The following is a 17,585-nucleotide window of genomic DNA, read 5'->3' on the forward strand; positions in this document are numbered from 1 at the left end:
CAGTTTCATCATTAGCAACTGAACCCCTGCAAATTACTACATATTAAAACGATTTTTCTGCTGTGTAAAAAATACCAGAAGACAAAACAAGTTTTAATCTTACTGTGTGCAGTAAAATTGTTATACTGTGGAAACAATACTGAAATTTGCACAAATCTGATCATCTCAGTACTGCAGTTGTAGAAATCCTAATACAGAGAAAAACTTTGGTGGTGAAAACTACTGCACTAGAAAATGTAGATCTTTATGAACAAGCAGTTGGGAAATGAAACAGCATAATGTTTACACTAACAGAAAAAGAAGCTTTGATTCAAACAAATTTGTATTTTGATCCAAGTTAGAAAAGTGAAAGATTTGAGAAAAGCAAAAATTTTAGCCATTAATAATGCAGCTGCCAGAAACAATTTAATAGAAGTCAGAAGTGAACTTGATATATCAATTCAGACAGCAATTCTGCTGAAAATTGGATATCCTAGGAGGTGAGTAAAAATAGCTAATTCATTTGCCAGTGTTCGGTATCATCATCATTAGCTGATCTGTTTGACATTTTAATTTAAAGACACAGTTGTCTTGATGGTTACTAGTTTATAGTTGGCCATCTGGAGTTCAATCTTTGCTCCTTTTTAAGCAAGTTTCTTTTTTTTTATGTTTCTTTTTCTTATGTTTATACAATAATAGCTGTAGTTAGAAGATGGACCTAACTCCAAAGTAAATAAACAGAACATTCTGAAAAAATACCATCCAACAGCATGATTTCAGGTAAGAAAGAGATCAGAATAGCTATTGTAACAAGTGGTAACTTCTGAGAACTTTTCCTCCCATAAATAGCCAGACTGCAAACTGAAAAAACTGTGCATTTGAACAGAAAAAGGATAATGGCCAAAGTTGGAGAACACAAGGAAACTTAACAGATCAAAAACTATCAGTTCAGTTTTTCACACATTAGCTATTTCAGTCACCCCCACATGTCGTTATTAAGGGATAATAATCAGTTTGCTTTTCACCATCACTGATAGAATTTACTAGAATCTGTTTTCACTATGTTCATAAAGTAGATCTGTAAATTAATACATGTGTTATTAAAGTGAAATAGCTGCCAACACAATTTCACTGGGTTCTCATAATGCTTATCATTATGGCATCTATAAATTCTTAGTTACTCCAGCTCTGTGCATCACAATAAACACTTTTGGATTTAAAAATGTGAATAACAGTTACACCTTTACAAATAGCAACAAAAAAGCAAAGTCTTCACTGTACACAGAAAAAAAAAATAAGAACAGTAGCTCTTTCATCAAGACTACCTACAAGAATCAAGACTACCAAATCAAGAACCCAAAAGTGACAAAAATAGTAAGCTATTAGGACAAAAGAAGGGGAATGGTAAAAAAACATTCAAGAGAAAGAGAAACTAAACTCCTTTTCAGTTTTTGCTACAAAGGTCTCTGTAAAGTCTCTTCTACCCCATTCTCCTCATTTCAAAGTATATTTTTCTTATATAAATAACACTGGAGATGCTCCAGAACTCAGTTTTTCTAAGTTTAATATTGTTAGAACTCTGCACTACATGAAATTCAATGGAAATTGGAAAATGCTTGCTTCTTCTCAGAACATTATTACTTAAAGTAATAAAATTTAAAATTTTAAAATGGCATCAGTCATTTTGTGTCTCCCAGTTTTGGAATTTTGAATGAAAACATCACCATTCTATCTTTTGAAAACTGCTGGAAAATTATCCCCAAACCATCCAACTAATTTCTTATTTGAAAACTTTAGCCCTTACTACATTGTAGTGTCTCTTAAAAGTAGCACCATAGAAGGAGGGAAAAAAACTCAAATATATTTCAATTTGGCAATACTGAAGTATTTTGACAAAATTTGAATTTTCAGAGCACAGACAAAATTTTAATCAGCATTATCATCTAAATAGAGTAATTTCAAAATGAACTGAAGATATCTGGAAAGTTCTACTAATTATTACAATTGCTACTATATAAGGCAACCATCTAAATCAGTATCAGGGGAAGCACAAATGAACTTCTGGGACAAGTATCTGATCTGCAGTGCTTTGTTAGAAGAATGGATGGATACATTAGTCTAAACCTTTCAGGAATTCCTACAGTGCTTTAGAATTCTGTCTGTAGCTATATTTAGCCTTCACTGAACTGAATGTTTCCTAATAACTACAGAGGGATGCCGGATCTGATGTTTTCTTGCTTCTCCTTCCTTCTGTTCACCTTCTTGAAACACTCAAAGCTCTGAACACTTCACTGAAGAATGAAGTTGTGCTCCGCCTTGTGTTCTATGCAAATGTAACACAATTATATTAAATAATCCCTGCTTTTATTTACCCATATCAAACAAAGCCAATGGTGCATGTTAAACTGGCTTTAGATTTTAGGATATAATTTTTAAAAATTGTGCATGACAACATTGTAACAATTATTCCAAGTTTAACTGTCAATAAATGTTTAAATTAGTTTAAAAGAATCACCAATGCTACTCCTGTTTTGTATTTGAGATATTTCTAGGAGAAATATCTCAAATACTAGAAATACTCACACCTAATGTCAAGGTAAATTATCTTAAAGAGAAACATTCTTCTTCTGTAAGCTGATTTTGCTAAGACTTCTGAAGCAAGCCTGACTGGCTTTCTGCTAATCTGTCTCTCCAGATCTACAGTCCTGAACTCTTCAATCACATGAATGACAATCTGCTACAGACATTGAGACTTTTAGGACTTCCTAGATGTTTAAAATTGTATGAGTTTTTTACTCATAAAAACAGACACTCTTCAAAACCTACTTTATTTGCACTCTGAGTATGGGGATTATAAACTATTGAGCACCCTGGTGAAACTATTTATTCAGCTTCTTTAGTGCTCTGTTTCTAGTATTTCACAGGAACAGTATAGCACTTGTTCATGGTGACTAGAATACTTACAAGCTTCTACTGCAACAGACTGGCCCTTTTTATGAAGCTCCAAACCCCTTGTTATTTCAGAGTCAGCCCTTGATTTGTACCAGAATCTTCACACATACAGTCTCAGAACTGGCTTTGCTTCATTAAAGGTAAGAAGTAGCCTCAAAGATGAGCACAACCTCAAAGATGAGCACAAGGCAATTTCAAAGCTAATGCCCATGGGGAAGTAACTTCATACAAATCATATTTAAACAGCAAGGTAATGTAGCACAAGAAATGAACTTGAGGTCCTAGTAAAGAATGAGACAAATAATGCATTCAATATTGGTATCTAATATTGATACATAAAACTATCTTAAATTGTTTTTTTCATGTAAGTCAAGGTGCTTTCACTTGCTGATCTGTTCACTCATCCAGTATCAATTCAGAAAAATTATTTTTAAAAGTCTAGTATGAAATCTGGAATGAAACTGTACCTTTATTCAATTTGTGGAAAACAAAATGCAAACACAGACTCCCCAGTGACATTTTCACAACTTATTTTCCAAACAGAAAGGAGACAATTGTTGATCCTGGTTCAAAAATTTTTAACAGGTGAAGACCTCATAAAGGTCAGATGACTGATTTGCTAAAAGATATAAAAATATATCATAGCCATGAATCTCTGTGAATATGCAAAGATAACTTTTCAAGACACTAGCATATTCAAGAGAATGTCAAAGAAAACGGCACTGAATCTAATGTTCAGAATAATGTTCAGAGTAATGTTTAAAGGACAATATACAATTCACATTCTTATGAGAAAACAGATCTTTTTAAGGCATCTACTAGCTTAATGAATGAACTTATGAGTTCAAAATGAGTTATTCTCCCCAACCAAAAAAATCCAAACCGTAAGACAACACTAAGTACCCTCCATCCCACTAAGAAAAGCAGGCACATCTATGTTATTATATGTCATGTGGGTAACATAATCCTTGCATGGTGAGATAGCAGGGAGAAATAAACATACCTTCAGTGAAAAGGTGGGAGTTAAAGGAAGAAGCTGAGAATGCAATATTGCTTATTGTGCAAGAAAAAAGAGAGAATAAGAAAGGGAATGAAAAAAGAGAGAATAAGAAAGGGAATGAAAAAAAAGCCAAAGCTGAACAAAGATGAAAAGCTTCCCCATAAATTTTCTCCAAACATATTGATAAAAAGTTATTAATTGCTTCAAGCAGTGCAACAGTTGTACACATACAAATGACAGAATGTGAAAACCTTTCACTAAAGAATAGCTAAAAGACCTTATCACTGGTAACTTCTAAATAATCTGATTCTTGGGGATAACAATTATATTCTCACATGCGCTGGAAAGATAATAATATGGCAGATTAGAAACAACATTAGTCTTTGTTATATGAAGGGAAGGAAAAAAAAAGATTCTAGGGATTAGAAAAATATCACATTTTTCAAAATTCAGATTCAAAGGTGCTTACATAGAAGAATAAAACAAGACCAGGATGATGTCTGCACTGCATATCCCTACAGCCCAAGTTCAAAGCTTACTGGGTCTCTTTACAGACCTCAAGATTGCTAGATTTAATTTAATTTTAATCTGAACTTGAAACACTTACGACTATAAAAAGGCAGACAAATTTCTGACAATTTTATACTTGTTTGCTTAATTCACTATTAGGTGCAATTCCACAATAATTTTTGCTTTACAGTGCAAAAAGTGGAGAAAATTGTATAGAGAAATCAATATTTTACTAAGATGGCTCTTTACATGGTTTTTTTTGTAGAATGTGTTTTTGATTCTCCAGCCTATATTTTAATCTGCTTACTTTAGACAAGGTATAGTGTTGCTGTAAAGCCAGCTAGGCGACCTGGTTCGGGAACGACACGGCAACTACCTCAAGCTTGCTCGAACCACTGCTCACAGACACCAATGTGGTGGATGGCAAAAGGCATTTATTAAGGGGTGATTCTGCTTTTTGTATTTTCCAGCTCGGCGCGTCATTTCCGCCTGCTTACATCATTGCCACCTGTAGCTGGCATCATAACTATAACTGGCATAACCTTAAACATGAACAGGGGGTGGGGAGGAAGGGCCCTACCTCCTCGTACAGCGTGCCATCTTCCGGTCGGTCACTCTAACTTTTTCCCTCTCCCAACAGCATAGTAAGTTTATTTTGTTAACTGAGAGTAAAGTGGAAATCTGAATACTAATTCTTAGCTCAGAATTATAGGTAAAAGAAGAGATGGAAAGCAGAATTAATTAATTTAATACTTGGTTAATGAAATGAAAAATGTTTTTTTCAGAATGTTCTTTTTAGAAGAGTTGAACATGAGATTTGATGATTTTAACAATGGCATTTTTTTCTCTCCAAAACTGATAGGAATTAAAATTGGTTGCTAATACATAAATAACTACTACATCAAGTCAAATATTGGATATTTGCAATTACTTGTAAGTCATAATAGTAAACTCTGAACAATGCTTTGGAATCCTTTATGTACTACTGAAAGCATAACAAGTTACATCATTTATCCTCTGTTCTAAATTGCCACAACTGCAAGCGCTTAAATATAAACTTCAGTGACTGTATTCTTATGCTTTGGCTCTACTCTTATTTTTATGTTTGTGGCTATCAACAGACATGTCATAACAAGAAAAATCCCTTTAGGGTATTCCTGAAATTTAAAAATACTTGTGAAACTAGCTGAAGATTATGAATTGAATATCTTTGAACACCACTATCAAAGTTTAGGACATTTTATTAGATTAAAACTATATTTTTCTCAATTGGAATTTTCACAGGCAGGCAACATTAAAAACATTTCTTCTCACAAATGACAGAAAAGGTATATTCTTTTTTACTTTAAAAATGAGACCACAGACTACCAAGCAAAAATGAAAAATGAGGGGCACTCTGTCATACTCTGTAACAGCTGAAATAGTACGTGACACTGGTATCATCTCCCACATCATAATCTGTAAGTCAACAACACCTCTTAAACTTTCATAATTTTGCAGGCTTACATCTGTGGCATTTCAGTCCTACATATATATGCTAGGCAAAAAATAAGGAGTCTGCTACAGAGGGTCTGTAGGAGGTAAAAAATGATGTTTTAATTTCTTTCACTGTGGTTTCTCTAAGTGTGCAAGTAGGGTAGAAGCTTTGACTAACAACTCGAGTTGTTAATAAAAATTTCCAAAGACATTCTCAACTAATGTGCAGTGATGGTTACTGATCTGATTTTTTTAATAACTACATACTCATGTATTATACTTAAGAGTGAAAATGAACTATGGGAACTCTCAATGTCCCCAAGCAATAATGAAGAGCAGACTGTTGATGAATATGCTCTCTTTAGAGGTTTCCACCTTTAATTATTCAGGATTTTAGCAGGCAAAGAATCACATGGGTTTTAAGGATCCATCTGAACTCTCTCATGAAAATCAACTCTTTCGACTTTAACTGTCAGCGTTTGCATATATGCTCCATTCAAACAGTGATGGCACACTCAGCTTATTCTTTCCTCCTCCTCTACCAATATTGCCATTAAGCCATACTGTATCTTCATGACATGTCAGAAACCACAACTTCTGCTTCAGACAATGCTGCTTAAAATTCTAGCTAAGTATTGCCCAAACCTTATTAGAGATGCACAGAAGAGAGGCTGCATGGCACTGGGAAGCTGCACCTACCTGGTAACTTCTCCCTTCAAAACCAAGTACAGTCTGTAGATCATTTACCATGATATCATGTGGAGGATAGAGAGGCCACAGGCATAGCTTTAACTACTGTTGTAATGCATATTCCTCCCTTAATTTTTTGTTCTTATTCATCTTTCTCTTCTTTCAAGTCCAACATTTTTATTATCATTAGCCCATGAGGTTCTTCACATTCTTACTTAAATCCTACATCAGTAATGTATCACAGATGAGTTCCATGGGAATGACAACCCACAGCTTTTTTGCTTTTTATGACCAGAGGCTGTAAAAAAACTCTGCTCAGGATGTGATTTACGGAGTAAAAGCAAGAATATATGTACTTCAAAGGTGTCTGAACAAGGCATTTCAGGTTTAAAGAACAAAGTGCAATATGAAATATAAACAAATAAATAAAATAATCTCCAAAAATCGCTGATCACCAATACATCAATGTTCATTAATGAAATTCAAATTTCCCAAATCCCAGCTCATAACATATGGTCTGAATGAGAAATGAGGTGGACTGAACACCAGCTGAATGGTTGTATAGTCAGAGGATGGCAACTGGAATCAATATTGGCTTCAGTCCCGTTCAACATCTCCATCAATGACCTGGATGGTGGGACAGGTGCAACCTCAGCAATTGCAAATGATACCAAAATGGGTGAAGTTAGAGATGCACTCAATGGTTGTGCTGCTATCCAGAGGGACCTGGACAGGCTGGAGAGAAGGCCTGACAGGAACATCATGAAGAGCAAGGGAAGTGCCAAGTCCTGCATGTGGATCTGGGGCTCCTTGGGCTGAGCATGGCCTGGCCATGCAGCCTTGCTGCAAAGAAGGTAGATGGTGCTGTCTGCTGCATCTGCCAAAGCAGGGCCAGCAGATCATAAAGGGGATCCTTTCCTTCTGCTCAGCACTGGTGAGGTGACATCTGGAGTTCTGTGTCTAGTGCTGGGCTTCCTAGTGTGAGAAAGACACAGAGAGTGTCTAGCAAAGGGACACGAAGATTATGATGGGACTGGAGCTTGTCTCCCATGAGGGAAGGCTGAGAGAGCTGGCACTGTTCAGCCTGAAGAAGAGTAGGATCTGGAAGGAGGGTGCAAAGAAGAGGGAGCCAGGCTATTCTCAGTGCTCTGTGACAGGACGAGAGGTGATAGGTACACTCTGAAACACAGGAGGCTTCCACCGAACATCTGGAAACTTTTTTGCTGTGTGGATGACTAAGCACTGGCAGAGGAGATCCTGGGGTGTTTCTAATGCTGAATATACCTGGACATGGGCCTGGACAACAGGCTGTAGCAGGAAGGGCATTGGCCAGATGACTTCCAAAGCTTTGTTTCAACCTCAACCATTATGTGATTCTGTGAAACACTCAATGCCAAGGATAAGTATATTGCTATGCCTGAAATGAGTGTTTCATCTTAAAAAAAAAACAAAACAACCCAAAACACAAGCCAAACAAACAAGACACTGTCTCCATGAGTTACATTCTTTCCAAACACAAATACTCTGACTGGCCAGTGAATATAATCTGTTCACAATCTACTCAAGATGAAGGTTAAGAGCGTTCACACGTATTAGTTTCAACTTCATTAAAGAAAACACTGAATTATATATGGAACACCCAAATTTCTCCCTAAATGTAAAATTATTTATCTGCATCTTGATTACTTTAAGTCATTTGTTCCACATTTTTTGAAGAAAAAAATGGTTTTCACCTTTCAAATATTTATAGAGCTAAATCAAGTTTATGAAGTTAATATATGAACTGTATTACAAATATGCCCACTGATCTTTGCAACTAGCACTAACAGAAAATTATTTTCTACAGCTAAATGTTTTTGATGCTGTAGCTGATACAACTTACGGAGCAAATTTCCAAAATGCATACCTCTAAATGCGCTAACATCTCCATAGTGTACCTGGAGAACAAAGTATCTGCTACCCGTTTCTCCTCCAACTCTGAATCCAACACCTAAAAGAAGGAAAATATACTATTTTCAGAAACAATAAAATGTAAGATGATTCACCATCACTGACAATATAAAAAGATACAAATCACTTTATTGACTAAGAGTGAAGGGGTAGAAAATTTCAGACACCACTGAAGAAAATGTTGTCTAAAACCCTGGAAAACCACCAGCACATGATCCCAAACAGACTAAGAAGCTAGGACCATAACTTAATTATGAATTAATTCGTATCTGCTTTATGCAGAGAACTGTCTCAATAAAAGAACATTAACACAGATCTCATAAAAATCCAAAATAAAAATAAAGTCTTGTCATCTATGTAGAATTTGGTGGAACTTTCACCTCTCATACAATCTCTGCATGATAAAAACTATCTAACACTAACTTACTAAGAAGACATTGAGAATGAGAAGAAAAAAAGGTCTGCAGTAAAATATTTTTAGATTTAAATTAATATTACACACAGAAAAAATCTTGATGAAATTATGCAGCTATGTTACTTGATGAGAGAAGCAAGCAGAGGCACAAAACACAGTAGAGAAGCTTGAATAATTTGAAACAATGAAATTGCAAGCTATCACCATCACCAAAAGGGATTTCTCTAAACCAATTCTACAATGAACACTTTTCAAAAGAAGCAGAGAAAGCAATTTCTTCGTATTTGGTCAGAGAATCCCACAGTAAGAGGCAAAGCCAACTTATAAATGGCACTGCAGCCTCTCTGTGCACAAATGAGGCATCTTTATGAATACTCCCTACAAACCTTGTATTTTTACACAGCTCACCAACAAGAAAAGTATTACTGGCTGGAGTTGAACGGGAGAAATCCCATGAGTATAAAACTTGTATAGATTCCCCCATGTATTTTTTTTTTTTTTTTAACTTGACATTTTGATAACCGAATCAAGTAACATTCACGTTGGTAAGTGTGTAAATGGATTATTTAAAAAGCATTCTCATAATACTGCCCCTGGATATGAAAATGGGCAGTAAAAGATGAAAGAAAAAAATACTTAGAATTCAAGATATTTTCAGATCAAGGCCATATAGATGGTAAATATTTCTAAGACCGTTAGTGGTTATTACAAAGAAGCACTTCACCCTGCCATCCAGACATACTGCTCCAAGTAGCTTAAAATGTTTTGATTTAATTCAGCAGAGCTGTCTCTCATACAAGAAAATGGGTATACAAGCGTGTTGCTCAACTGCATCAAAGCATTAAACACATTAAATTGTCAATGTATACTTGAAACAGGAAAAATTAAGTGTTTTGATTGAACTTGCTTGTGCTTTCCCAAACAAGCAAAAAATATTTTAATGTAGTTTGTGTGCTGCTGAAAGATACATAAATGGTAACCTTCTAGTAACATATAGCAGGAAATGCAAGATTAATGCTATATAAAAATAAATAATATATTATGATAGTTATCTCTTCCTCTGCCTTTTTTTCCCCCTACAGCAACCCAAAATGGTATTGCAAACAGAATGATAAAAACCCACAAGTATGTTAGCTAGCATAATGTATTTCATAGTTAATAAGTTTGAGGTTTTTACAATTTCTATCAATTGGACATAACAAAAATATTATAGGATGTTCCCAGATACGCCAGGTTCTTACTTCCATGTCCTCCTTTTTCCCCTGCCCCTGCACACAGTAACTCCACATTTAAGAGCCAATACCTTTGGGCAGCCTGGTGGGTGGAGCATTTCTTGCCCAAGCATACAAAATGTTAGATTTATCTTTGCATGTTCCTTCATCACAATCCCTAGAAATACGAGGAAAGAAAAGAGAATATTGTTTTTTAAATTTTGAAATCAGAAAACAATAGGTGACTTACATGCAAATTTTATAAAAAATACTTTTAAGATCTATAATGCTTTTATGAATGTATGCTGATTAAACACAGTTCTTTTAATGTAGATTGCTTTCACAGATACTGGCACATGTTCCACCTTCTTTTATTTCCCTCCGTTTAAAGCAGTGTTAGAGAGTTCTGTTAGCTTATTAATCTGTGCTGGAAAAAATGAAGGAATGTTTTATGGTAATGAACTGTATGAAAATTTCTAGCATAACTCAAGTGATACAAAATGACAATGGCTGCTACATTTACACAGAGGAACAGGACTCATGCACAAAGCAGAAGAAAAGCCCCCATAAAATATAATATTGGTTATTTAAGATTAATTTTAAAATTATTTTCTAAAAAGCGGTGGGAAGCTGTTTATGAACCCACAGATAGGAGGCATTCATGCTCTTCCATGTACTTAATATGACCTCATTGCTTTAAGTTAATTTTTATTCCACTGCATGATTTCTTGTTTTCAAAATAGAAAAATCACACACATACATATACACACAACATATACATACAAATGAAACAATCACCAAAAAAATCACAAATAAACAAACCAAAAAATCCAAGACAAAGACCCAAGGGAAAACAGAAAGAAAAGAGAAGGGATTGCCAAGTTAACAGGCCACAAACAGGTCACAAATATTTACAGTAACAGAGAGCTTGAGTTGTCCCTAGCCTCTGCAGCTAGCACCTTGCAGGTCACACTCATAATCATGAGAGTATCAAGAAAAAAGGGACCACACAACTTTTTTAGTAGTTATACTGTCAACATGTATTTCTAGATCTTCATTACGAACAGTTGGTCACCTTCCCCTTCAAACATGCCCACGTCCCAAAGGACAAACAAAACATATTTCAAGATAAGTGAAATATTCTGATGAATGCAGCTGCAGCTGTAAATTATGCAGTTTCCCATTGCTACTAGACAAAAAACCCAAGAGACTTCATGGATCTAACCTGGTACTGAGCTGCACTATTTGGAAATGTGTTGAAGCAACTATTTAGGATGAATGCCAGAAGGAACTATAAGCATAGTCACAGCTTTACCACCCAGAAGGAACTACAAGCACAGTCACAGCTCTACCACCACACTTTGGGCCCAACAGTCTTCATTACAAAAAAAAAACAAAAACCCTGCACAGGCTGCTTCAAACTTTCTTTCCGAGAGGTTACCAGAATGGAGGAGGAAGACTGCAGGGGACAAAGATGAAATACAGACATTGGTCTTTCATTTTGTTTGAAAAATGGTCAACCCTCTCATTTTGCCACCAGTGATAATCTTGAAACATTAAATTTTCAGAAAAAAACAAACCTAGAGGAGATTAGAAAGAAGAGGTAATAAGATAAACAGATTGAAAAGCAGGGAGCTAGTAAAAAGTATAAATTTAAGAAACAAAAGATCACTGAAATTCATAGCTTCTTTACATACAAAAATGAGATTCAAAACCAACTGAGTGACACAGAATTCCTTAAAATTGTACTATAACCGCATATTATATAGTATTGTTCTAAAAACTGATTTTGACTCAAAATTTGGGATTGAGTGGGGTAGAGGAGAGCTTCCTGGCTGCTTCTTGGATCTTTATGTTTTTTGCAAACTCTCCTAGACTTCCCAAAGGCATTCTCTCCAATTTTGGGTAAGCTCAGAGCTGCTTTTATTAATGGCACTGGGGTTTTGGCTGATTACCTAGACTGAAAATAAAATATTTCACTATGTCAGCAAGAGAAGTATTTGGCTATCCCTTTAGCATATTTGCATTGGTTATAGTAACAAATAACTTTCATTTCTTTCTCTATTACACTGCACTCCTCAATACTAACCAGGACTTTAAAAAAAGGGTAATTGAGGTGATTGAGTAAATCAAATCATCATTATCTCTTGAATGTTGCAGAAGATTCTGGGGCAGTGACAATGGTAAGAAACTACACCTAAAACTACAATTCTTTGTACTGTCCCCACTCTCCCTCATGCAGTGAAACAGAAGTCCTTCACTGAACTAGTCATGACATCTTCTGCAACCTCCACTGCACTACTGATGTCAAAGGCATCCAAACCCATTCTTTCGTGCCAACTGAAACAACTAGTCTGATAGAGGAATTACCAGGTGGTCATCTATGACCTGCACTTAAACATTTGTTTGCAGTAGATAACAATTTAAACTTGCCCTGCCTGATCTCAAAATAAAGGCTATGTCTATGAATCAGCTCATTCATGAGAGTTTATTTCAGCATTAGATTTGACCTAGCACAAGACCTGTCTTGCCAGGAGACTCACAAGTTCTGAATAATTCAACATTTTCTTTTAAAGTATTCAAGTGCATTCCTGATTATCTACATAGAATATGAACTTGCATGAATCAGTTCAGGCATGTTACTTCAACACAGTTTGTCAGCTCAGGTGAAACTTGTCATTGTTTTGCTGAACTGTTTTTAGATTGACTCTGATCAAAGAATAGAAGCAGCTACACTTTTTTTTAATACACTGAGTAACACCGGAGGCAACACCTGCAAAACTATTTTTTTTTTTCCTGTGGAAAGACCTGTGTATTTCAAGAAGGGAGAATAACCTTTAGCATTTGTTCAGATAAAGATTCTACCACTGCACAGTGACCATTGAAACCAGCACACGTTCCACACAACATGACAACCTTTCAAAAGGCCAGGGACATTTGCAAGAATAGTGTCAAATCACCACAAAAGGCAGCAGGCCGGATGGGCATCACAGATTTTGTCTTAGTGCTGCTATGGCCAAAGGACAGCTAATCCCAACAGAGTCATCTGGATGCTTCTCATTGCTCTCCTCTCAAAACTGGCCTGAATGAAACTTCACACCTCAGGAAAACTAATTCTGACTTTGCATTCTGAATGTTTCTAACAGCCTATTTTTCCATAGTACAACTAATCCACATCAGGGTGGTAAAAAAAAACAAACTTGACTTGAAAAACCATATGTAACTAATCTTGCCAGAACTTTGAAAAAGAAACTAGAAGAAAGAAAAAAATCTATGTGGCATGCCCAATTGAATCAAAGCTGGCACTGTAAAAATGTTAATGTAGAAAGTAAGGGAAGGATCCCTTCTAAACAAGTGTTACAGCAGCCTGCTCAAAGAACTTTGCTTTCCCTACTAGATGGAAGAGCAAAAGAAGTTATCACTTGCTAGCCTTCAGGTAACTAAAGGAACAGCAAATAACCAAACAAAATAAACAGCAATGAAGACCAGTAACACACATTCATCAGAATTACTTTAACAAAATTAGGTTAGAAGTTTCTAGCACTCGAGTCTATTTTATGTAGAAAATAAATGATCATCTTTTTAGTCTTGCAAATAACTGCAAGGAGGACAAGACAAAAAGCTGCAAACTGCTGCAAAAACAGGGATGTGAAATGAGACAGTGAATGAAGAGCTTTCATTTTGAAAATGCAAAGCAAATCCAAACTTCAGATACTACACATTTTAAAAAAATACAGCAAGATCTAATCAAAATCTGCATATGAAAGATTGGAAATAACAGATTTAAACACAACACTAGTGTATTTGGTCTGACTGAAATGGAGTTAATTTTCCCCACAGCAATCCTCATGGTGCTGGGAATTGCATAAGTAGCTAGAAAGGTGTTGATAACACACCAGTGTTTGGGAAAAATCTTAGTAGAGGCCACATCCAGACCAGTTGACCCAAAATGACCAAAGAAATGTTCCATACCATATTATATCCACTAAACAATGAAAAGTAGGAGAAAGGAGGAGAACGGAGGTGGGGACACGCACACATTTATTATTTATGACATTTGTGTTCCAGAGCAACCATTACTTGTGCTGAAGTCCTACTTCCTGGGAAATGGCTTGGTGATGAAAAGTAGAGAAAAAAAATTTTTGGTTTTCTCTACTTCTGCCTAACATTTGCTTTTGCTGTATTAAACTGCCTTTATTTTGACTCATGAGTTTTTTTGCATCCTGAGCAGTGGAGGGATAGAGCCAAACTCAATCCGCAACAACTAAATGAGTATCTTGTCGTTTAGATAGGTGTTAGGTGTTAAGTACAGCAATCAAGAACAGATGCAACATTAGCTGCCACACTGCCCAAGCTGTCATTAATGAGTCTTCTGCTGGGAGAGTGAAGGTACGGTCAGGTTGCTCAAGCTGCCTGAACTCTAGACTTAATACATCAGTCTAATTCAGTTTTGAAGAACTTTGTTTTATAGCTTTGGATCCATCTCTTCTACAACCTCATAACATCGGTTAGATGACTTAGGCATTGTCTCATACCTTCACCTCAACACAAGCTCCTGACCAATCTATAACAACATAATTCTATCACATACAAATTATTCCACACCTCTATTAAAACTACTTCCAGAAATATGCAAATAGCACAAGCTGAAAGTACAATCTACTCAGTTTTAAGTAGGATGCCCACTTTTTTTAAAATGGCCAGAATTTCTGGAAAAAATTTATGCTGTTATATTGCTCACATTAAAGTATTCAAGCATACTCTATCATATGAGATAAAATAAAAAAGAACACAGAAAAGCTGTCTGCTGGGAAAAGAAATCCATAGAAATTCTATGCTTTCAGTTTTATTTTGGTCTGAACATCTTAAGCATCTGCTTTTCTTGCACAACCATGAAGATTACATTTTCAATATTATAACTATTGGTTGTCAGGAAAACTAGGGATAAGACTTTTGCAGATAATTTATAGTGTATGTTTAAAATATTAATCAAATAATCTCCCAAAAACAGGCATTCAAATGTTTTGGTGCATTTTTCCTGAAAATATATTATACCATAGTGTTAGTTCTTAATTCCAGGTCTAGCTACCTTTTTGGTAAATACTTAAAAGATGAATTATGATTACAAAACTCTATCAAAACACCTATATTAAAATTTCTCTGCAGTTCAGAGTAATTCATATAATCTTTGCAGCATTAGCAAAAATACCTCATGTGCTCTTTTATGAAAACCTACAGAAAATTTGCAGAATTACTGGACAGATGATTAATTTTCACCCACCTTCACATTCAGTTGGCCTCCACACACTTATTTTACTGGCACTGGGTGTTTCCCTCTGCTCTCACTGCTTAGGCATTTTAAGTCAACAACCAAGTCACTCGATAAACTTCTTCAGCTTATCCTTCTATCAGTTTCATTTGCACACATTCATACACAACCTCATACAGAGAAAAGCAACCAACTATAGATTGAAGATTAGATTTCTTGTTATTCAAAGACATTCTCTTTACTATAACTTCTACCTCCTCCTTGAAGACAGTCAATTAGTCATGAAGAATATGGAGGAGTTAGTTAAAAAAAAAATAAAATAAATAAAGCACTTTAAGTGTGGAAAGACTTGATTGTTAAACGTTTCTTCTTCATTTCAAATTTTCCCGCTTTTCTAAGAGATTCTAACACTGGAAAAGGTTGAAGCAATTAACACTGAAAAAGAGTTGGCTAACAACAAAAGCAAGATGCAGCTCTTACCAGTAATTTTCAGTAGAGGAAGGTTCATTACATCCAAAGAGTAACATGTGATGCACTGTGTCCATGCTGGCATGAGGTTTAAAGTCAACTGAAAACAAAAAAATGTCAAAACAAGTAAGGTATCCATAATTTCACCATAACCAAACTTGGTTACATAACCAAGATCATCTTGTGCCATTTTTCCCTGTAATACTACAAATAAGGCAAGTACATCCCCACCCATTTATTTGCCTTCTGTATTCCACTTACACACTTTCCTTCAATTTTCATCCAAAGCCTTCCCTCTAAGCTAAAACACTGTACCTCATTTATTAGTAAGAAAAAGAAACTCTAAGTTCCCTGTCAAAACCACTGTATTTCCCACAGAAGTTAAATATGATACTTAGTTAATATATCAATGTATCCCAACCAAAAAGTTTTACTGTCACCAGTCTATCTGCAATCTACCTTTGAAATCTGGACTTGTGATTTAATAATACTCTTCTACTTATTTTGTACTTCATAAAAAATACAAACAAGCAATAAGTTATAGTAAAGAGCAACTAAATCTTATGCATTAGTAACATCTTCTTCCACTATTCTACCTGGCTTATATTTTTTCTGTTTCTTTCTTGGGAAAACAGTTCCAAGAAGGGATTGTGACTGAGTCTCACTAATACATCAAATCTTTTGGAATGAAAAACAAGATTTGCTTAAAGTCAGCATGATCTCATTGGGAAATATTTCTCTTTATTAGAAACTAAGATGTGAATGTTCACCTCTCAAATGTCTTTTCTTTAAACTATGCCACAGATAAAACACTGGTTTGGTTTCTCAAGTCCTTGTGATCCTGTTTAGCAAAGTAAAAATTTTACCAACATCATGGGAGTAATATTTACCATGAATGTACAATGACGGCACTTCTAAAAGAAAACTGAATTCCTTTATTACTACTGAAAAAATATGCCCGTTGCAGGGAATGCAATAGTTTTTAACCTTGTACTACAGCAGAAATTCTGAAAATAAGTTACTCCTGCCCCTTACATGTACACAGATAGTGAGGAGCCTCCAAGTAACTTGTCTTTTAGCTGTTAACATGGGAAGATGGTGTAGCTGCAAATCAGTGAAACACTATTCTACTCCTGAGGTTTTTGGCATTACCTGCACTGAGAAATCAGTATTTTAACACAGAATTGTGGCAGAGTTCCTGAAATGAATGATGATGTGGGTTAGTGTCCCAGTTTCACAGGGGAAAAATAATCAAATAGCTTATAACCAAATTACTGGAGCTGAGATCTGTTGTGGAAAGCAAGGAAAATCAGACAAAAATTAAGACATACAAGGCAAGTTTTAGCTCGAAGAGAGGTGGTGAGACTGTAAGGAAATGAGCGTGTCACAGCGGAGGGCTTGATCTGGAAAATAAGAGATGTACCCAAATGCCCTGTGAAGGTATTTTGAGTGATATATAATTCAGAACTACAAACATTGTCAGCATGAAGAGAAGTCTAGAGACCACTCAACAGCTTTATTTTTCTACAAGCAAATTCTATATTTTAATAGATAAAAACCTAATCTGTGTTACGGAGACAGTTTTTGTTTTGATGTTTTTATCAGCAGTGATTAGTAATGAAATAATGGCTTATGCTTGCACGGCAGAGGCAACATGTCATTCTG

At 35.5% G+C, this 17,585-nt stretch overlaps 1 protein-coding gene across 13 annotated transcripts in view; it reads right to left on the bottom strand.

Moving 5' to 3' along the window:
• PAM (peptidylglycine alpha-amidating monooxygenase) overlaps positions 1-17,585 on the bottom strand; it is a 132,441-nt gene that overhangs the window by 52,699 nt on the left and 62,157 nt on the right. For all 13 annotated transcript variants that reach the window (XM_015652381.1, XM_015652380.1, XM_015652387.1 and 10 more), the window contains exons 5-7: positions 15,933-16,020; positions 10,276-10,361; positions 8,514-8,597 (exon numbers count right to left, since the gene is read on the bottom strand). In XM_015652381.1, the coding sequence (XP_015507867.1) occupies positions 8,514-8,597; positions 10,276-10,361; positions 15,933-16,020 (258 nt within the window). The remainder of the gene's footprint in view (positions 1-8,513; positions 8,598-10,275; positions 10,362-15,932; positions 16,021-17,585) is intronic.

Source organism: Parus major, chromosome Z, assembly GCF_001522545.3.
Source record: "Parus major isolate Abel chromosome Z, Parus_major1.1, whole genome shotgun sequence".
Classification (NCBI taxonomy): Eukaryota; Metazoa; Chordata; class Aves; order Passeriformes; family Paridae; genus Parus; species Parus major.